Source organism: Phoxinus phoxinus (genome assembly GCF_949152265.1).
Source record: "Phoxinus phoxinus genome assembly, chromosome: 11".
Lineage (NCBI taxonomy): Eukaryota > Metazoa > Chordata > Actinopteri > Cypriniformes > Leuciscidae > Phoxinus > Phoxinus phoxinus.
This window is the reverse complement of record NC_136886.1, coordinates 32,775,933-32,799,390: the sequence shown is the minus strand read 5'-3', so window position 1 is coordinate 32,799,390 and position 23,458 is coordinate 32,775,933. Positions and strand designations below refer to the sequence as shown.

The window sequence follows — 23,458 nt, the reverse complement described above, 5'->3', positions numbered from 1 at the left end:
GCAGCCAATCGACCAATCAGAACGCTCTCATTATAATCTGCGGCGCGCGACGCGCTCGCTTGCGCTACAGCTTCGTGGATTATCGTGGGATCGCTGGAGTTTGTCGCGTCGCGTCGCTCGCTTGTAGAGTATCATGTGATAGGGGCTGGAATTTGACACCTCAGGGGCTGAAAACTCTCATGTGTTTATGGGACTTGATTTTGGCACTGGCTCCTGCGTTTAGAGTAGAGAGCGTCTCTCGTGAGGAACTGTCCTGTCCTGGACGTGGACGCGTGCGATCTTGCGTTGAAAGACGCATCCGTGTCACTCAAGACTACCCTAGTTTCTGGTCGCTCTGGACAGTTTTATGTGAAAAACGTGGATGTTCAGAATTATGCATCATCACTACAAGGAGAGGTCGAGAGGAAACATTTTCAGGAATACTTTTTCATTATCTGTGGATTATTTTCACTTGTCAGTTTCTTAATTTATTTCACTCAAGTCCATGACAGGAGAGGTCGATCAGGACAGAAACGGTAGGGCTATATATTTAATTTATTTTATTCTTAACACCTTTATTATTTCATTTGAAACATCTGTTATAGTCGAAAATATTGGTGTAAAATTCGCATGGAACAATTTTATTTGCATAATGACTACATTTATATTATATTTACATTAATTATATTTAAATAACAATTTGTCTATATTTATATTGTATACATTTATGTTGGCAGAATCTATGGTACTTGCTAATTATGGCACTTATCAGAGAAAATGCATGTCATTTGGCCTATTTCCGAAATATATTTAATTATATGAAAATCTAATAAACTTATGTAATTTCTTGCTTTTCTGTTGCTGATCTTCAAAAGCACAAGATCCAGAAATAACTTTTCTTCACAGAATATTCGATTCAAATTATAGCCTATATATATTTGTCTATTGTTTCACTGTTAGTGTAATGTCTAACTTTTTTTTTTTTAATAGCAGGAGTGAAATTTAACAATTTCCCCTTTCCATTCAATATTTCCTTTTTAAAACCATATAAATATCTGTTGAAAGCTGGTTGATCCCTGAAAATGAAAGCAAAATAAAAGTTGCTTAACTACTTTATCTTATAAAAACATGTTGAAAATGTACCTCAAAATTCTTCATTAAGTGTGTGCCTTTGCTTATTTGACAAGCTTCTTCTCTGGACTGATCTGATGATTGATTATGATGATCTGATGATTGATTATGGGACTGACAGTAAAGAGCTGTTTTCCTGTCTGGAAGGGATGAAATCCGGGAGAATCCCAGGACTGTTTTCTCATCTCTGGAGTCCGGTCTTATCATTCGTGATTTATCAAGTATATTTTTTAACTGAGATCTTCTTCTTAGCTATACTGTAATTACACATTCTCAGTTGTAAAATCTAAATGAATGTGACGTCACTTCTGGTCCAGGTGCATTGATTGTTTCCCATTTCAAATGTTCACCAAACCCTCCTTATAAGTATCTCTTTTTAAACGATTTTGATCGGAATGCGCAGAGATTCTTACACACAACCAGTCCCACATGTGGCTTCAGTGTATTCCGCACATCTGGATGAGTGTTTGTTGAGCAGGTAATATTTCAGTTCAGTATCAGAGATCGCAAACACTTCCACAGCGACTCCCTGTAATCCTCGGATCAAATTATGAATTTATTTGTCTGTTGGCATGCTTTTATGTGACTAAGGCAATTCCTTTCTCTCGGGTTATTTGTTATGTCATTGAGATTGAGCAATGCTGAGTCATTTGCTCTTTTTTAAGATGTACAGTATCATGATGTGCTTTATACGCTGAGTGAGTGTTGTGAACCGCTGTGTTATCATAGGTGGGTCTCTTTAGTTTATGATCTGATGTATCCATGAGGAAATGTGTTCAGCGTCTCCGTTGATGAGTTGTGTGTGCTGACACTTAATGCTCAGTGCCTGACTCACACCTGCTGTAAGACACACACACACACACACTAATGCAAGCACCTTTCAGTGTCACTGTAATACCTCTAATCGCTTCTCAACTCTGCTTTTGGAGAATTGCTCACCAGCAACGCAGTTTCCACCTAGACACCGTTTACTTTAATATGTGTTTGTGGCTCATATGGTGCTTATCAACTGCTTTTGCTCCAGGAACCAGATTTTACATGTTTTTTTTGTGTGATAAAAAATGACCGGTGATGTCCTTAAAATACAATGCTGAGTAATAATAATTAATTAATATAGTTAATTATTTTATAACTTTTATAAAATAGCTATAAATAAATAAATAAAAATAGTTAATGTATCATTATATTTTATATTTAAAATTATATTATTAAATAAATTATTTGAAATGTAGCCTATATTAATAATGTGATAAATACAGAGTTTTGATTGGACAGCTAAAGAAACTGAGACAAAGGGAGTGTTTTCTCCTCCTTTTTTTTTTAAAGCTAAAAAATATATTTGCTAATATATATTAATATATAATTTTGGTTACAACAACCCAGCATTTTTTAGAGTGTAATATATAGAACATTTTAAAGGTTTCCATCATTGGGAATTTTATGGATTTAGTTTTAATGAATTCATTTTTGTTTTGATTCATTTTTAATTTGAATTAAAAATTATGAATTAAGCAGCTTTTAAAGACACTTTATCACCAGAAAAAAAATTAAATAACCCTTTAAACATGAAAAATATTAAAATATTAAGACATTTCACCTTTATAGAACCTTTTATAGCATACTTTTTTTTAATTTTTTAAATAGAGTCAAGATCTCTAGAGTTCTAGAACCTCACTGAACTCTGTTTTCTTAGAGTAATACAATTATATGGTTAAATGCATTTTCCTTTAGTTTCACATTTTGCACCCATATTTTCCATGTAAACTGTTGGTGTTTGAATAGCTCAGGTGTGTTTTCAGTGTCCGTTTCATTTTGATGAAGCGACTACATAGCCAGTGTGTGTGTCATGACTCTGAGAGCATGGAAACGGGGCATGAGTGTCAGGCGATCACACGGGACGCAGGAGTGCTGTGGTGTTAGTAAGAGTTATGGGCCGCGGTCACCGTGTGGCAGTCCACCGCTGGATAATTTATTACAGGCTCCACTAATGAACAGCCTATAGTTGTGCAATAATGAGAAACACCTTATCCGGGGTCAGAGCCGGGCAAGGGGACACTAGGGGGCAGATTCTTATAAAGTTCAATAGAATTGTTTTTAATATAAAGTCTGGTGCACGATATACAGACTGTTTTGGACAAGAACAGACAGGATGACACCGTCTGACTGATGATGGGTTGAGGTTTATGTGGAGGGGAAAGTTATAGACAATGATGGAGAAATTAACAAGTAATTGCACAGCAGAAAACAAAAGCGGAAAACACACCAAAAGAAAATGTTTTAGACTTTGTGATCAAAAATTATGTCCATCTAAAGTTTTGCTCATTATCAATTTACAGTCGCCTCGAACAAACCCCGTTTAGATTGTATGCTATATCCTGGATCTTTAACCTGTTAAGATTGTATGCTAACCTGGAAAACGTTGGCAGTTCTGTGTTTAATTCCTCCTCAAAACCTTGTAAAGATGACTTGGTTTCCAGGAGGACTTATAAAAGAAACCTGCGTGTTCCTCCCAGAAGTCAGATAAAGTTAAGCTAGAGCTTTACTTGTGTGAACACAATAGCATTAAACACTCCAACTGCATTCTGACTTATAAATCTATTTTTCCTCATATAATGCATCACATTTTATTTGAATTATCTTCATGATTTTTTTCTTTTCAAATTGCCTGTATGAATTGGTTGTCAGTGTTAATATACAATGGATTCGTAACTGCTTTGAATTTGCTTTCTCAGTATTTATTTATTTTCTAAAAGAGTATCAAAAAATCCACATGAAACACTTTAATGCAGTTATTGTTTGTTTTGTACAACAATGAAAACAGACTTTCTTTCTCCTGAGAAATACCTCAGTTACTATCTCACATGTAGGGTAGGAACTCAGAGATGCTCAGATTTTAATATAATACCAGTCATAATACTCATCAAATTTTTCCAAGACCAAATGATCTGAGCTGCTTATACAATATTAATAATATTTTTTATTATATTTTATATTCTCTATACTCTTTAAATCAACTATTGACTTATTTTTATATATGTAGTTCTCCTAATTTGAAGAAATAAAAAATGGATGCTTTCATTAAAGTCGGCATGAATTAGTTGTAACATCTATATAGCGCTTTTCTCAAAGTTACAACAATAAAGTAGGTGAGCAGGCGAGAGCTGCAGACTGATATAAACAGAAGTTGCACTCGTCTTTTCTTCCCATTGTGACGTATACCTGAGTGAAACGGCTTCTCGGACAATAACAAATGTGGGCGGGGCTTGATTCAGTCTGTAGGGAATTGATTGGATGGCTGTGGTTTGCTATTGGTGGATCTCATGTGAGTGACAGGTTGCCCCGCCCTCGTCATCAGAGAAGAGAAGAGATGCTGCAAGAGGAACTTATTCTGATTCAAGATTACGAGGCATAATAATAATGTGCACGGATAAATAATTTCTACCATAAAAAGCAAGATTTGTCGATTTTGATTCAATGGTGATTTTAACCCCTAACACCCCCCTTTTTTTTAATAGACATGAAAATGCACATTCCGAACTTAAATGGTTGTAATTCAAGAATGCTTTGGAATATAGATGTAAGATTGGTCTTGTTTTAAAGAAGACATTTGACAGATTTTTGTAGAAGTGAAATAAATTAAGGAAGTTAAACAGAAAAACAGTTATAGAAGTTTGAGTTTATGAAAATGTACAATGTTAAAAAATTTATTATTCATATTTTATATAAATTATATATATTTTCAAAACCTGGTGGACTCTAAAAATGCAAAAAAAATCAAAGGCAAAAATCTGAACAAGTTGTGTTTCAAATTTTAGGTTGATATCTCAAAAAATGATCTCTCAGTGAGATTTAGTTTTGGGCGCAGTACCAAACATTTTCACTAGTTGACATAACTGCCCATATAACGGCGCCTCCATTTCCATATGTTGTTTGAGTGATCTGAACAATTATTTTTTACAATTTTCATACAATTTATGAAGTAGACATCCTATTCAGAAGTAGTATTGGAAGTTTGGCAGATTTTGAAATGAATTCAACCTCTAAGAAACACAAAAGATCTCGTATGTGCATTATAGCTCGCTGCCACATCACTAATGCTGAATCTATTATTTTTTTCTTTATATTTAAAACATTTTCAGACCTTTTTTCTAAAATAATTGAATGGATACTATCTTTTGAACTCTTGGCATGAAAACAAACTGAGGTTTCTACCATTCTTTCATGATTTTTCATGTTCATCACTATTTCAAAATAAAGGTCTGAACACGCCTTAGGAGTATGAAAATATTCTTGTTGCAAATTGATAAATTACGGCTTCTCTGTAATTTATTTTGAAAATCACGAAATATGTAAACTAGAGATTGTAAGCTTTCAAATGATATATAGTTTGTCAAGATTAGTTAAGGTTTAGTATAGGATATTACTGGCTGTGGGTGCCAATATAAGGGGTTAACGTATACTGAACTATGAAAGAGCAACACTTTGTTGCAATAAAAGGTTCCTCTGGGTAAGGCTTTGAACCAATACGCTGTGGTTTTTGAGTAGCATTGAACAGTTTGTGCGTGTGTGCAGGATAGTTTGAGACTGGAGGAGTGTGTATGCATCGGGTTCAGTCCGCAAACTCAGCCATGTGGAAAGTTCTGTGTGTGTGTGTCATCTGGGTAAATACATACAAACACTTGTCAGAATACATCTCTTCCTCCCCTTCTCTGTCTGTCCTGTCACTTCAGTTGAGCTCTCAGTATCCGTCTTCATTATTCCCAATAACACACACGTTACCCACCCCAGTGTTCTCCTTTGGCTCCCATTTCTCCAACTGACAGCTTGGACCCCACAGAGAATGAACACACACTGCTGAGAAGTGTATCTGATTCACACACACACACATGCTGGATTTTATTATTTGCAAAATGTTATTGATTCATCATGTGAGCAAGCAGGTTCATTTATCTTAATGGAGCGGACAGATGTGTGTATCTGTATACACCACAGAGAAACAAGGAGATGAGGTGTGTGTGTGTGTGTGTGTGTGTGTGTGTGTGTGTGTGTGTGTGTGTGTGTGTGTGTGTGTGTGTGTGTGGACATCTGGTTCTCCACTGTCACGCTCACACAGAAGTTTCTCAGTACAGAATCCAAACAGACGCCTCTTCATTTACAGAAACTGAAACGTGTTTAAATTCTGTCAAAACTGTCCGTCCAGAGCAGCTCGTCTCTCTTAGTTCACAGACGGGCTTGTATGAAATGTATACATCTCTGATCATCTCTCTGTCTGTCTTATTCACAATAGTAGATACTTCTGAAGACAGTTGACGCCGTGATGCAAGGCCATTGCTATGCAGAGTAGATACTGGGGCATTCTGGGAGGTTGCTAGGGTGTTCAGGGCAGTTGCTAGGGTGCAAGTGAAAAGAGTTCATCCTCAAGTTTTCGTCATATTCTGGTCTCTCCTCCAAGCCACAGTAAGTCTGTGGGATTTTCTTGTAGCGTTTTTAATGTTTATTTTAAGACAGAATTTACACATATATATTTTTCTGACAGAAAAAGAGCACCGCCCCTCAACAAATTGCACAATTTGAAAGTTTCTTTCACATCTGAAGCACAAACGGTGCAAGACAAGTTTTAGAAAGAAGTCTCTTCTGCTCACCAAGGCTGCATTTATTTGATCAGAAATGCAGTAAAAACTTGTGAAATATTATTACAAATTTAAAGAACTAGTTTCTATTTCAGTATATCTTAAACTGTAACTTATTCCTGTGATCAAAGCTGAATTTTCAGCATTATTACTCCAGTCTTCAGTGTCACATGATCCTCCAGAAATCACTCTAATATGATGATTTGCTCCTCAAGAAACATTTATGATTATTATCAATGCTTAATGTTTTTTCCAGCATTCTTTGACAATCAGAAAGTTCAAAAGACCAGCATTTAAATTAAATATTTTGTAACAGTATGTATTCACTGTAACCTTTTGATCAATTTAATGTATCCTTGCTGATTAAAAGTATTATTAATTTTTTTTTTTACAAGTGTATTTGTTCAAGATTTGCCTTTGGTTTTACATCTTACAAAATGAATACACTTGCTCCTTTACTTTAATGTAATGTAACATGTTTAGTGGATAATTTATGGTGCGTTCCATTTCTTCTCTGAAGTGGGAAATTCCAAGTTCCTAGTTGGAACTTTTAACTGAAGTCAGAGTTGCGACTGGGAGACTTGGGAGAACAACAACAATCCCGACTCCAGACTGCAGTACAGCTGCTCATGCATCAACCGCAGTAATATATTGTTTATTAGCACTTCTGTTGTTTATCTGTGTGTCAATAGACTCTGATACTGTGGACATTATCTGTGCAAAATCCTGCTTTTATGTGTGTGTATTCTAAAAGAGCAAGCACAACAACGGTTTGCCATCTTAGTTTTCCGACCTGTGTGCTGGTATGCGGTTAACTCGGCTGTGATGTCCTCCGAGATAAATGAATGCTGCATTATTTTCCAGTCATTTCTAATGGAGGAATCTGATTGGTTGGCACGTGCAGCTCAGTGGGACTGTTTGAAACCAGACACTATCATATCAGTTTCCCAGTCTGTCTTTGTACATGTTCTGTTTGATGTTTGCCAGGAGGATGTTGACTTAGGTTTCTTATCGTTGATTTTCATGACATATTTTTTATGTTTTTTTAAATACTCCTGTGTCATCACCATTTAGCCACATCAAACCCCTCATTGGTTTACTGCATGTTTTGACAACTGTCCGCAGTGATGAAAGATGTGCTTTCTTAATTTGAAGTTATAGGAAGTTGCTCAACGGTGAATCATCTCAAACTTATTTACATCTTTTGATCGGGTGTAGGCGTGTGTGTTTGTGATTTGCTGCTTTGTCACAAATGTTTAGTTGTTGACCTTTCTTTTCTCTCCTCAGGTCATGAATTTTAAGATAGATAGATAGATAGATAGATAGATAGATAGATAGATAGATAGATAGATAGATAGATAGACAGACAGACAGACAGACAGACAGACAGACAGACAGACAGACAGACAGACAGACAGACAGACAGACAGACAGACACACACGTTTACACACACACACACATACATGCTTGCACAAACACATGCATACACACACACGCATATATACATGCATACACACACACACACACATACAGTACATACATACGCACATACAGTACATGCATACACACACACACACACACACACACACACATACAGTACATGCATACACACACATACAGTACATGCATACACACACACACACATACATACACACGCATACATACATACACACACACACGCAAACATACACACGGCACGCATACATACATACACGGCACGCATACACACACACGCATAGATACATACACACACACACACACGCATACATACACGCATACTTACATATATACACACACGCATACACATATATACACGCACACACACATGCATACATGCATATAAATACGCGCACACACACACACACACGCGCATACATATGAACATAAATATATTACATGCATACATGCGATACGTACATGCATACTTATTACATACATACATGCATACATAAATACATTACATACAGTACATACATACATACATGCCTATGACCTTAGACCTAAACAGAGGCCCCAGAAACTATGTGGATTCTGACTTGACACTTAAAAAGGTCTGAATGTCAATGCATTTGATGATAAAGGGTAAAAACAAGTGTGCATAAAATGCTGCAGGAATGCCACTTTTCTTCATCGTTTTCGTGCAGTCTTTAAATCAGCTGGTGTTTGTTGTGATGTTTAGTGGATGTATGAAGTCAGCAGGTGGAGAGTATCACAGTAACTATAGACATGTTCCTGCTTCACAAACTCAAAGTGACACAATACAGTTAGTCTTCATTTTTTAAGTACTAGATCTATTTTTTTATCATTTAAATCCTTTAAAACATTGGCGGCTCCGGTGGCGTGACATTGGGAGCAGGATTATCTGTCGTTATTCTTCCAGTTCTTTTTGGTGGCATTTGTGTGCAGACATTACACACTTCAGCCTTAATTGTTGTATATGCTTGTAGTTTACAATTGAAGATCTGCAGTGAGAGCTTTAAGTCTTCTTCTAACTTGTATGACGGTGTCAGTGCACACACACACACACACACACACCAGCTTGCAGCCTTCGGGTTATTCATAGCAGCAGAATGCTGTAAAACAGATATTTTAGGCTGCAGATAAAACATCTCTAGGTCAGCTCAGAGTTGTGTCGCTACTTTCATCACATCGTGTTGTTTAATCGTTTAATAGCAGCCAGCTTTAAATGTGTGCAGCAGTTTCAGTGCAGCACGAGCGAGCGATTCACTGTCTGCATGTTTATACATGTTGTCAAGGAAACGCTCTAAGCGATGTGATTAATGATGATGCTATAATGTGAATTTTGGTGGAATGCATGCATTCATTGTGCCGCACATTCAAGTGCTCCATGGCATTGCCAGGTGTACTGGGATGATGCTAGACAGTTGCTAAGGTGGTCTGTGTGGTTGCTAGGGTGTTGCTAGGGGGAAATTGTCCTATCGCCTAGTTAAGGAGTTAGCAGGAATCCCAAGGCCGTCAGCATAGAGCGTCTGCAGAACAGTTCAGGGAAAAGAAAGTTTAAAAAAATGTTTATTGCGTGTATAAGCAGATTAATAATTATTTACATATAATATTTTAGTTTTTTTACTTTAGTACTTAATAAATGTCTTTATTGTGTACACACTATTTAAAAATATATATATGTATACAGTATATGAGTAACACTTCATTTTAAGGGGACATAGTTACACGTTACTACATGTAGTTACTTTAAGTAAATTATGCATAATTACATGCAAATAACCCTAATCATAACCTTGACCCTATAGTAAGTACATGGAGTTAATTAATATTACTTCGTACTACTTACTCTACTAAGTATTTTAAGTACTTTGTTACCTTAAAATAAAGGGTTACGCTTTATTTTAAGGTGTCATTGTAACAGTGTAACTATATATATATTAAGTTCTGAGTCATATTAATGAAGTACATGTACTTAAAATACTGTTATTACTATGGGAAGTACATGTAACATATGTAACAAGGACACTAAAATAAAGTGTAACTAAAATATGTGTTAAAATATATAATCTTTAGAGATTAAATGAATCCCTTTTTAAAGTAAAAAAAAAAAAAAATCCTGGATTAGAAAAATAATTTCTAAAGTCTCTACATTATAGGCTGCATAATTTGAATGTTCATTGCACAAATTAGCATCTATACATCTATTTATAATATAATCTGATTAATATTATTAATGCGTCTATATAATATAAGTGTATATGCCTTTGTCATATCTGTCAAATTTGCTGCTGTTTTCCTCCGTAAAATGCAAAAGCTGAAATTTTGGATAGCATTACTTTCTGTGCAAGGAGTGTTTACAGTGATACTTCCACCAATGAAATCATATTCAGAAATGCAAAATTGAATCTTTGTTTTGGCAGTTTTTTAAGAACTACTTCTTTAGTGCAGGTGTATGCATGCATATCAAATAAAAATATCTTTTCTTTTGCTTTCTAGATGGCAAAGGCTGGAGAAGTCCGGAGAATTGCATGGCCGCACCTGCCCGATGTCACCTGAGAAACTGGAAGGTGAGCGTGCCTCACATCATTAAATATGTAATAAATAATAAATACACACACTTTGATGCTGTCTGACATCTCAATCCCTGTTTGGTCTTGCTGTACTATTACCAAGCGTTGTTTGTGTGTCAAACGCGGCCCATTTTCACTCCAGCTCATCGGATCTGTTCAGCCAGACACTCACTCATTAAAGTCATCCTGAAATATTTACTCGTCGCCGGGATGCACGGCGGTGTTGTGTGTTACTTAAGTAATTAAAGAGTCTGAAGTGTTGGCTGTGTTCGATCATTGGTCTGCTGTTCTTCAGGTTTGGGGGTGGGAAGCGTATCCATGTGGATAAGCCGATCGGACATCCCGGATCAGTTTACTCAGGGTTTATATAACACAGAGGAGTAATGGACAGGTTGCGACAGCGCGGGGAGATTATCCTACTAGCGATTATTTCTTGTTTTTGTACGTGTTATTGGCTTTCTTTCAGTTCATTCATGCCGTGCCAGTTTTTAAGCTGACTTCAGTTGTTGTTCCTGTAGGTGATGCTGCTGGTGTGTGTGTGTTTTCTGGGTCTGGTTGATGGACATTTCCTGCAGAAGGAGACCGAAGAACCCCGTCCTAGCAAGCTGAGAACCTCTTCAAACCGTCCAGAACGTCCCGGCCCGCAGAAAGACCTCGATGAGAGGCGGAGCAGAGCACCATGGGCCGGACCGCATGGTCAGTACACTATAGGCAGTGTGTGTGGGAACCCGGGGCTAGTTGTCACGTTTTCTACTTAAAGGATTAGATCACTTAAAATTTTTAATTCTGTCATCATTTACTCACCATCTCTACAAACCTGTATGAGTTTCTTTCTTCTGCTGAACACAAAGGAAGATATTTTGAAGAATGTCAGTAACCAAACAGTTGATGGACCCCATTGACTTCCATAGTATTTTTATTCCTACTATGAAAGTCCATTAATTGTTTAATTACTAACATTCTTCTTAGGGCTGTGAAACGATTAATCGCATCCAAAATAAAAGCTTGTTTACATAATAAATGTGTGTGTACTGTGTATAATTACTTTGTATATATAAATGCACACACATGCTTGTATATATTTAATAAATATTTGCATGTATATACTGCATATAGATTTATATATAATTTATATTATATATAAATAAATAAAAATTCTTAAATATATACATGCACATGTGTGTATTTATATATACAAAATAATTATACACAGTACACACACATTTATTATGTAAACAAGCTTTTATTTTGAATGTGATTAATCGCGATTACACTAATCAAAATATCTTCCTTTGTGTTCAGCAGAAGAAAGAAACTCATACAGGGTTTGAAACAACCTGTGGGTGAGTAAATGATGACAGAATGTACATGTTTAAGTGAACTATTATATATTATATATATATTAAGTCAAGTGGTAATCTTGCCCTTGGGTGAAAATATATATTGTGTCTCCAACATCACATTTTTCTTTTCAGATATTACAAATGTACAGGTAAAACTCGAAAAATGTGAATATCGTGCAAAAGTGAATTTATTTCAGTAATTCAACTTAAAAGGTGAGACTAATATATTATATAGACTCATTACGTGCAAAGTGAGATATTTCAAGCCTTTATTTGTTATAATTTTGATGAATTAAGCTTATGAAAACCCCAAATTCAAAATTAGAATATTGTGAAAAGTTTTCATAAGCTGTAAGCCATAATCATCAAAATTATAACAAATAAAGGCTTGAAATATCTCACTTTGCATGTAATGAGTCTATATAATATATTAGTTTCACCTTTTAAGTTGAATTACTGAAATAAATGAACTTTTGCACGATCTATTAAAATATTTTGAGTTTTACCTGTATGATGATACTGATAAATGCAAAAAGTCACATTATTTTTATATACATGTATGCATTTAGCCGATGCTTTTGTTTTAGCCACAGATACTTATATTATAGCGACTTATTTATTAACTTTTTCCCCCACCGGCGTTTTTGAAATAGTTTTTAGCCATTGCCAGTATTTTTTTATCATTTTCACAAAAGTTTTATGGCTACCTGAATATTTTGGTGTATGAATATCTGAACATGCAATACATCAAAAGAAAGAACAGAACCTCTGCTTTTAAACAATATATTATATATATATATATATATATATATATATATATAAGCATGTTTTATTCTATATTCATGCAGAATTTTTCATCCAGAATCTTGAATGTGGCAAAATTTAATAAAAAAAAGCACAATTTTGTCAAAGTATTTTTGTCAAAGACTATTGGATCGGATTCAGAACGATGATCAAAACTGTAGTAGATCGAGTCCATCATTTATAGCTTCACAGTCCTATATCTCATCCTGGGTCGACATTTATTTCAGTAACATTAGGCAGTTTTGATTTATATGCTGTTTAATGTTGATGATCACATTATTTTACATAAGCATCTGCTTACATATGATATCGCTCGTTTCGGCTTTTTTAAAAACATGGAAAGCCGTAATTTCCGTCAATGGCGGTGAAAGAGTTAATATTCATAACAAACAATGCCAGGTTTACTTACCGTACTAGTTCTCATGCGATAGTGTCATTGCAGTTAAATCGATAATATTACTGAACATCGTCTTTTAAACCAAAGGACAGAATTCGCAAATATTATCCTAATTTAGGACCATTTTAAAGGACCGAATTTAACATTCAAAACACTGTTAGAGAAAACAAACACTAGTAATGAACAGATACGACTCTTGTGACATCCTCCCCATTTTATCTACTTTAATTTACAAGCCTCATCCACCTTTGACGTTGTTGCAAAGCCTGTTATTAAAATTGGAGACTTTTGGTCCGTACCCCACAGTAAAATTAAGCCATCAACTACACTTGGTGATAGATGTGAGCAATTTCAAAATTATACGTTGTCACGAAGTGTGTAGGCTGATTCTCTAAAGCTCGTGGATGATGCACTGAACATAGATCAATCTTAATAAAGGTTTACTTTTACTACTTTCCAACTTTGTCTCAGATGCTTCTTATAAAATTCCTCGGGAGGAATAGAAATCGTCACGAATGAGTCAATAGTTGGCATGCAATAAGTGTATAGATCTATCAAATGAATGTGGATAGCAGATCATTCAGCATTTGATGAGAAATGTTTGTTCGACTTTTCATTTCTAGACTTCGAGCACTAAAACAAAACTCTTAATATAACTCTTATTACTGGCTAGGAAAAATAACTGATTTCTTTTTTGCTTTTTCTGTCGTTTGGGAAGCCGTCTCGATTAGTTCAGTCTGAGAAGACTTGTTCTGCTTCATCTTCTCAGGCTTCTTACTGAGTTACTATTACATTGTCTGTCTAACCTGTCAGAGGTTTGAATACTTTGGGGAGTCTGGTTTACACTTTCTGTTGTCTCTAACACTTCGGTCAATCTCACGAAACATGATCACACTTCATCCCAAAAAAAACAAAAAAACATTTTGCTTAAAGGATTAGTTCACTTTTTAAAAAACTTTTGCTGATAATTTACTCACTCCGATGTCATCCAAGATGTCCATGTCTTTCTTTCTTCAGTCGAAAATAAATTAGGGTTTTTGATGAAAACATTTCTCCATATAATGGACTTCACTGGCGACCAAACGGTTCAAGGTCCAAATGACAGTGTCAGTGCCGCTTCAAAGGACTTTAAACGATACCAGACGATGAATACGGGTCTTATCTAGCGAAACGATCGCTCATTTAAAAAATAAATAAAAAAGTTTAAGTTTTATAAGCACAAACGCTCGCCTTGCTCTGTTCTGTGATGCGCGTTCGTGACGTCACGTAATACACAATTACGTTGGAAAGGTCACGCTTGACGTACCGAGTCAGTGTTTACAAATGTGCGGAAGGAGGACCATATACACATATTCAAATGTCTTTGTGTCATTTTATCGTTTAAAATGCATATTTTGTGTGCGTATCCTGGTGTTGTAATATTAAAAGGCCCTTTGAAGCGGCACTGACACTGTCATTTGGACCTTAAATCATTTGGTCGCCAGTGAAGTCCATTATATGGAGAAATGTTTTCATCAAAAACCTTAATTTATTTTCGACTGAAGAAAGAAAGACATGGACATCTTGGATGACATGATGGGGGTGAGTAAATTATCAGAAAAAGTTTTTTTTTAAGTGAACTAATCCTTTAAACTCTAGTTTATTTTACTGCATTGTGATTTATTGACGAATAAATAAAAATAGTTTAATATTTTGAACACAATAAGAAGGTAAACATTCAGACTTTGATTCTTTACAGTAATGAGAATTTGGAGATGAAATGTGCTTAAATGTGATAATAATCTCACAATGGTTAATATCTGGTGTGGTAATATCTAATAATTGTGCTCGGGCTTCATTTTCTTTATGCAAAATATGATTTCTTCTTTTATTTTCGGTGAAATGTGACCTGGAAATGTTTATGTACACTGAAGCACTTTATTTCGACGGACCACTTCTACTAACTATGAGTAACTTTGCAACTACACTGTAAAAAAATATTTTCATGATTTGTTATCACAACTTTTTATCTTTTGTCAAATCAACTTCGATAACTAATGTGGTGAAGATAACACACTATTTTGAGTTTCTGTTTATTAAAACATTTTTCTTCATTGTATTAACTTAAATTTTTAATTACAACAAACTCAAAATTTTAACGCAACAAGGTAACTTGCTTTTTGAAGTTTTTACAGTGTACTCGTCAACTTATTCTACTCACCCGCACCCGAACTAATGCTTTAATGAGAGTTAGCTGACATGTTGTTGTTGCAAAGTTACTTATAGTTAATTGAATGTCAAAAGTAGACCATTGAAATAAAGTGTAACCATGTTCTGCATTTCTACAGAAAATCTTTGATGTTCTCCTAATCCTGTGAGTGTGTTGTGCCGCTGTGACGGCTCACACCTTGCTTAAAGGCGAATTCCTTGCAAATGATTGTAGTTTTGTTCGTTTTCTTATGTTCAGTGGACATAAAATATCTGTGCACATAATAATGCAGAAACACGAGTGGAATGCAAAGTTCCCGTGCGTGTCTCTTGTGAGGACACGCACTACACACACAGAGCTAAATGAGATGTTTTCTCTTTAATGAGCTCTGAGGATCTCCTGACGTTTGATGCTGACATGTCCATGCTAACATGAAGACATTGTTTTGTGCAATATGATAAACATGATCAGCATTGGTTGAGCCACAAGTTGACATGTTGGGCAAACAAACAGAGCGATGTTTTTATAGGGTCACAGTGTTTACACTCGGGAAGTCAACCGTGATATTGTGCATTTCACAGCCACTGAATTAGACCTTATTCTCCAACACCCTGCTCTCAATGGACGCTGACTGGACTCGAAAACAGGCCAAAAAGCTAAAATTGTCTCTTCTTCTCACCAAGGCTGTATCTATTTGATCAAAAATACAGTAATATTGTGAAATATTATATACAGTTTACAATAAATGTGCATATATAGTCAAATGTAATTGATCAAATCTGAATTTTCAGCATCATTACTCCAGTCTTCAGTGTCACATGATCCTTCAGAAATCAGTATAATATGATGATTTGCTGCTCAAGAAACATTTATGATTATTATCAATGTTGAAAACAGGATAATTTCAGGATTCTTTGATGAATATTAAGTTCAAAAGAACAGCATTTATTTAAAATGTAACTTTATAAATGTCTTCACTAGCTAAGTTTCCATCCACACTTGTCAATCGAATTATGTGAAGTTCGGTAAAAAAACTCATGTGAATAAAGCTTGTGAAAGTGTGTTTCCATCCAACGGCTTTAAAGCGAATAAAAACCTGTGCGTAATGACGTCACACGCTGTTTTGCGATCAAATTGGTATATCGAATTGATTTGAGACATTTTAAGGTTTCCATTCATTTTCGCACTGAATCGCAAAACATTCAAGCCAACATTTGCGAACAAAGTTTTGCGAGACAAAATGCAATTCATTATTTATTCGGCAAATAACGTTTCCATCAGCGTTTATCGCATAAGCCGTATATCGATCAAGATAAAATCCGAACAAACGTATTTCATTTGAGTCGATATTCATGAAATTCAATCGAATTTTACTGTTTTCATAAGACATTTTTCATTCGATATATCTTAATTTGGATAAAAATGTGTGGATGGAAACATAGCTACTGTCACTTTTGATCATTCTAATGCATCCTTGAATACAATTATTATTATTTTTTTAAAAATGTATTTAATGACCCTAAACTTTTGAACCGTAGTGTAGAATTTTCTTTGGACATTTGTAATATTTAAATGGACATTTAACTAATGATTGGATAAGCATTATATACACTCAAAAACATTTTTTTATTTTTTATTTATGAATATCAATTGTACAGTAAAATTCCCATCAAATTGAACTGATTTCATATCAAATATCAGATTATAAATTAAGATTTTTTAAATTAGTAAAAAAGAGCTTAATAAAACATTTAGTATTTTGTATCTTAATGGAAAAAGGTAATGGACCTTTCCAGTTTATATGATTCCTAAATTTACGAGTATGAATCGCATAAACTGAAATGGTCCATTCCCTTGATCCATTAAGATTTATACAAAATGTTTTATTCAATTTGATGGAATTTTACTTTACAATTGGAGTTCGTAGATCTTAAAAATGGGCTTAAATGTTTTTTGGAGTGTAATATTATAAGGTGTAAACAGGGCCTAAGATGTGTTTTGGTCGATCGGATCACAGACGAGGGAGACACATTCCCGTTTACACCTGGTGTCTTAATCCGTCTCTATTGTTCACTTTCAAACACTTCTGTCCTGATTTCTTTGAGGGGAGGCTCTATGGGCGGGTTAAAATATATGGGTTTTTTCAGATATTTTGATCTAATGGACAAAGTTAACTGATGCCATTTACATATGAACGTGAAAGGAGACGACGGAAAACACACAGGGAGCATCAGCTTTAGTTTCTGTTCTGACAGCCGCAAGACCAGCCAAACGCTGAGAGTGTGTGTGTAAGAAATCAGGAATGTGAGAGAACATTGTGCTTGGTACGTTTTTTATCTTCAAACCAAACTTGGGTCTTCAGCCGACAAAGTTTAAATCACGTCTGTCTAGCGCTCTTCCCATAATGTTCACGCATTAGGTCAGTAGACAGAGAGTAGACGGTCTTTTGTGGCTGTTTGAACACTTTCGACCACATGAGCGTTTACACTATGAAAGCAATCCAGTCAAATGTGTTTTCAACTCCCTCTGGAAGTGATTTAAAGTGGACAAGCTCAAAACATTTTAGACCCCGTTTACACCTGTATTTAGCATCGTCCACTTGTGATCCGATCGACCAAAACACATCTTAACACCAGCTGTACACAGAGCCTAAGAAAACTCCTGCTGGTAGTATAAATCAAGTAGTAGAGACATTTTCTGTTTGTTTACTTGGGATAAGAGAAAGTATTTTAATATCGCAAAAAATGACGCACTTCACCTTTAAGAGGGAGGATTATTTCTTTATTGAGACACACAGATGTTGTACAGTAGTGTTTTCACACCCAGTACATTTGACACGTTTTCCCCATCAGCTCAATAATCTCAGCGCTCTCTCACTTATCAAGTTTGTGCTCCACTTCAAATAATCCAAAGCTCCTCTGTGCAGGTTTTGACACAGCAAATTGCTCCCTTGGAAGCTAATTACGGCAATCTTCGCCTGGAGAAAGTTTGAATCATATTCTAAGGTTCTCCTAACCTTTAAACAACTTTAAACCAAACTCTATAAACATGATGTGGCATGTCGTGGGATGTTTTCAATCCTGCAGTTGCATGAGTTACACAGTACAACAATAGTCCAGCGCAGTGTCAGTAACACTGTATGTGATCTCGCCGGAGAGACGTGCACCGTTACACAATCAGCTGTTGAGGTGTGAACCAGGGCGACTAGTGTTATCACCCTTTTAAATGCCAGTGTTACATTACAGTGGGCGGATGTGCCTTGTGCCGCCAGGAATGGAGACTATTTTAATGCATCAGAGCCACGTGCCAGAAGCTGTATTCTCTGGAGAAATAGTTCACCTGAAAATCATTTACTCATGCCTGTGTGTGTGTGTGTGTGTGTGTGTGTGTGTGTGTGTGTGTGTGTGTGTGTGTGTGTGTGTGTGTGTGTGTGTGTGTGTGTGTGTGTGTGTGTGTGAGGGATGCACAATATATCGAATTTATCGAAATATCGCAAATGTATATATCGCAATATGCATATCGCAACAGCTTGCAATAAATGGGGTCAAGAACAAAAGACAAAAAATTTCTTAGCTTTAATAAGTATCAGGATATATTTAATTCATACAGTGAAAACTAAGCAATGTTTTATTTTTATATTTTATGATTAAGTATCTTTTATTAAATAAACCTAATGTAGGATAACCTGAAACCCTGTGGTTTACACTGATGTTAAAATAACACTTCTTATGCTACATACAGTAAAACGCTGATGTTCACTTTCGTGTCATAAAAAGAATGTGAAACACATGTAGGTTATATCATTTTAAATATTTTTTAAAGATAATTTAAGTTTATTTTACACAATTTAAGCTTCATCGTATCGCATATCGAATATCGCATTATTTAAGGAGTTATCGCATATCGCATTTTTCTTCAATATCGCACAGCCCTATGTGTGTGTGTGTGTGTGTGTGTGTGTGTGTGTGTGAGAGAGAAAGAAAAGCCTTGTCACTGTGGTCCATATAATGAATGAGGACAGGTGCTGTCAAGTTGACAAAAAACATTCAAAGTATCATAAAGGTATGATAAGTACCGGTAGTCAATGCAAACTTAATGCATTTGCAAGTGTATTTGATAATAGAACAGGAGCATTGAAAATATTGCTCTCCACTGTAGATGTAAAATCCATTATGTTGCCATTATATTAGGTTTTATGTAAATTACATCAACCACCATTGGCTCTTGTGTATAGACCTTATGTAGCCCCGCCCCTTTTCAGCGCTGCGCTTGTTGTCTTCCGGTTTGTATTTCGACCGCGATTTTACGTATTTATGAATGAACTGCCCGTTTTAAAATTGTTTTTTTGACATTTGTTAAGACATCTGCTTTAAACATTACAATGCTTGTGATAACTTTCGTTAACTCTACAATAAGTAAATCCATTTCATCAGCTAATTACTCTTCGACAACGATGCCATAGAAATTAGAGCGATCGCAAAAGGCGCATAAGGTCTATATAATGACTAAATGTTACTTCCATTCAACTGGTTGGTTGAATGAATGATTCAATTACTCATTCATAAAGACCACATTTCATTCACTTTTTTAGTTCCTGAATGAATCAGCATTTTTTTTTATGATTTGATTGAATGAATGATTCATGTCACTCATAAAGAAGTCACCTGTCGTCACCACTTCAGTTTAAGTTGAGAAAACTCAAAAAATTGAGTTGACCATTTTGAGTGAACTCAAACTAAATGGCCTAATATTTGACTTTATTTAATTCTTGACGAAATGCCAACTTTTTCTACATTTGATAAGTTAAATCAACCTGCAAAATGAAAGTTGCAGAAAGAGCCAAACAGTCATGTGTTGGGCTGTTATATTAGCACTCAGCTGCTCGACCAATCAGATTCAAGGACCAGAACTAAGTCTTGCATAATTAATGATATTTTCAATGATGCTTTTTTTTTATTTTTGAAATGAGTAGACCCAATGGGCTTTATGCACAGCTGCACTACTTCCTAAACTTTAGCCAGCTCCTTTGTTTCCTGTCTGCCATTATTGGACAAACTGATTAATCCAGGTGTGCCTGACCAACAACAATAATCAGACACACCTGGATTAATCAGTTTGTCCAATAATGGCAGACAGGAAACAAAGGAGCTGGCTAAAGTAGTAGTGCAGCTGTGCATAAAGTCCATTTAGCGGCCAAAATATTTAAAAAAATGTAATTTTGTGTCACCCATGAAGAAAGAAATACATACAGGTTTGTAACAAAATAAGTAATGATGAAATAATCGTCATGTTTAGACACATGCTGTGGTTAGTTCTACTATCTGTGCTTTCTGTCTCCTTAGACCCGTCGCTGGCCGAAGAAGGTGAAGGTCATCGAGTCCGCTGGCAATCCTCCTCTACAAACTCCTCCAGTTCACGGAAATCTCCGAAGAACCGCAAGGAACGTCGCAACCGCGCGCGAGGCCGGAGCAACCAGGACTGTCGTTTGGAGAAGAAGGAGATGAAGGTGCGTGACCTGGGCCTCGGGTACGACTCGGACGAGATCGTGATGTTTAAGTACTGCGTGGGGACGTGCATGAGCGCCCGGAAGAACTACGACCTGGCCCTGAAAGTGCTCACGGATAACGGCAGCGTGTCCGGCCGTAAGGTGAGCACTCACCCCTGCTGCAGACCGACCCGCTTCGAGACCGTCTCGTTCATGGACGCACAGACCAGCTGGCAGACCATCAAATGGCTTTCAGCGGCCAACTGCAGCTGTGTGGGATGAGGAGCCGAGGAAACACAGCCGGAAAAATCAATCCAAAGGGAATTCGGTGATGCACGAGCGCTTCAGCTGTGCGCGGAGAATCTGCCATCGTGAGCAGAGAAACCACAGGAGTAAAGCACGTCCTGCAGGGTTAAGGGACAGAAAGCGTAGAGGTCTGTATCTTCTGACCCCGGAGAGATAAACACTCCCTCGGATACAGGATCTGCTCCAGTTCCACATGGGTGGAAAGTTTGTGAAAAGTAACTTGAAGGCCTACATTTCACATTATCGCTGTTATGAGATTGAGTGGTGACACTTTATAATACTGTTCCCTCATTAATGAATAAATAACTACACGGGAACCGTTGGCCGCTAAATGAGTAACACACTATTAACATTCTAGTAACAAGAAACTCTGATTAACTAATTAGTAAGTAATAGCGCTCAATTTTGCTTTTAAAAGACGTCTAATAGCCATCCAAACACAGGCCAGACGTCTAGGCTAAATTTGGGCTGTCATTGAAAATTGTATAGATGTCGAATAGACTAGTCGTCAATTAGATAACAAAGAAATGCAATGAGTGAAGATATTAAACCGAACACCTTGTAATCACTGTTGACTTTGCTTACATGATGCAATATCATACATTGAACAAGTTATTTTGGCAAAACCGACATGTAACCAAATTCAAGGTTATTTTGGCTAGAAGTGTGTTACTCATAGCCGGACTATATCGGGTCTATAGTTAACCTAGACGGTGAAATGATGGCTATTGCATGCTGGGATATTAGCTAATCAGTAACTACTATTTTCATACCACACTGAAGACTACTAAGAACTACTATATACAGGTTCATACCGGTAATTAATATTAATAATGCATTATAATGTATAATATAAGGTAATGGTAACCCATTAGTAATGAATCAAGTGTTACTACATCCTGCTAAAGAAACTACTAATTATTTGGATCTATTAATGACTAAAGTGTTACCAAATCCATCAGAAGGAATTACTATTCAAAATCATACAAAAATCTCAAAATCATACAAAAATCTCAAAATCATACAATGACTTCAGTCAATATTAGGTAGTTATCATGTTTTTCACTTTAGAAAACTGATCCAAATAGTTAGGGATGTATTAACACTTGAGTCATTACTAGTGGGTTACCATTACTTTTTATCATAAATTATGCATTATTCATGTTAATTATGAACCTGAATGTAGTAGTTATCTGGGAGGAATGAAAAAAAGAGTAGTTATTGATTAGCTAATAGTGAACTACCACACTCAACTGATTTTTTAGTTAATAGTTGCTACTAGAATGTTAATTGTGCTGATAATATTTACATTAATGAAGGAACAGTATTCGAAAGTGTTACCGATTGAGTATTCAGGATGTTTTAAAATACCATGAAGGTTCATTTCGACTGAACAGAAGGTGCTTTAACTCACTTATCGCGTGTGTTTGTTACACACACACTTTCCTTAAGCCAAGAGCACACTGCAAGACTGAAGCGCGTCACCTTTTTATGTTTGCGAGTCGTTCGATAACTTCCAAACATTCGTGCGGGACGCAGTTAACATGCGGCAGTTCCCCGGTTCTGTGGATCTCTGCGTCTCATATATGATGAAGTCGTGCTCGATTACACGGCACGTCTGGATGAAAGCCCAGTTATAACGCTCTCCTCCATCATCCGATCATCATTAGATGAATTACTGCTGCCATGATCGCTAGGAAATGTACACAAACTATTTTCAACTCTTATAAACAAAATTCTGCATGCTTTCCATATGCAGTGCAAGCTCAAGCGTTGAGTTTTGTGAATGTTTTATTCTATAATAAGATTGTTTTACATATAAATTAACCGTGCTTGCATTTATAAGAATGACAAGGATCTAATTTACAATACTGTTCAAAAAGTTTGGGATCGGTAAGAAATTTATACTTTTATTCAGGAGGAACACATTAAATTGATCAAAAGTTACAGTAAAGAAAGAAAATATTTCAAATATATGCTGTTCTTTTGAACTTTCTAGTCATCAAAGAATCCTGAAGAATAAAATGTATTATGGTTTTTTCACAACATTTCAACGTTGGTAATAATCAGAAATGTGTCTTGAGCAGCAAATCATCATATTATAATGATTTCTGAAGGATCATGTGACACTGAAGACTGGAGTCATGATGCTGAAAATTC

The 23,458-nt window shown here is 35.9% G+C and overlaps 1 protein-coding gene across 1 annotated transcript; it reads left to right on the top strand.

Annotated features, from left to right (window-relative positions):
• Positions 1-162: 162 nt before the first annotated feature.
• Positions 163-23,217, top strand: artn (artemin). Its single transcript, XM_079628983.1, has 4 exons — positions 163-515; positions 10,702-10,772; positions 11,294-11,471; positions 20,850-23,217. The coding sequence occupies exons 1-4, from the start codon at positions 485-487 to the stop codon at positions 21,272-21,274; spliced, it is 705 nt and encodes a 234-aa protein (XP_079485109.1). The 5' UTR covers positions 163-484; the 3' UTR covers positions 21,275-23,217.
• The last annotated feature ends 241 nt before the right edge of the window (positions 23,218-23,458 follow it).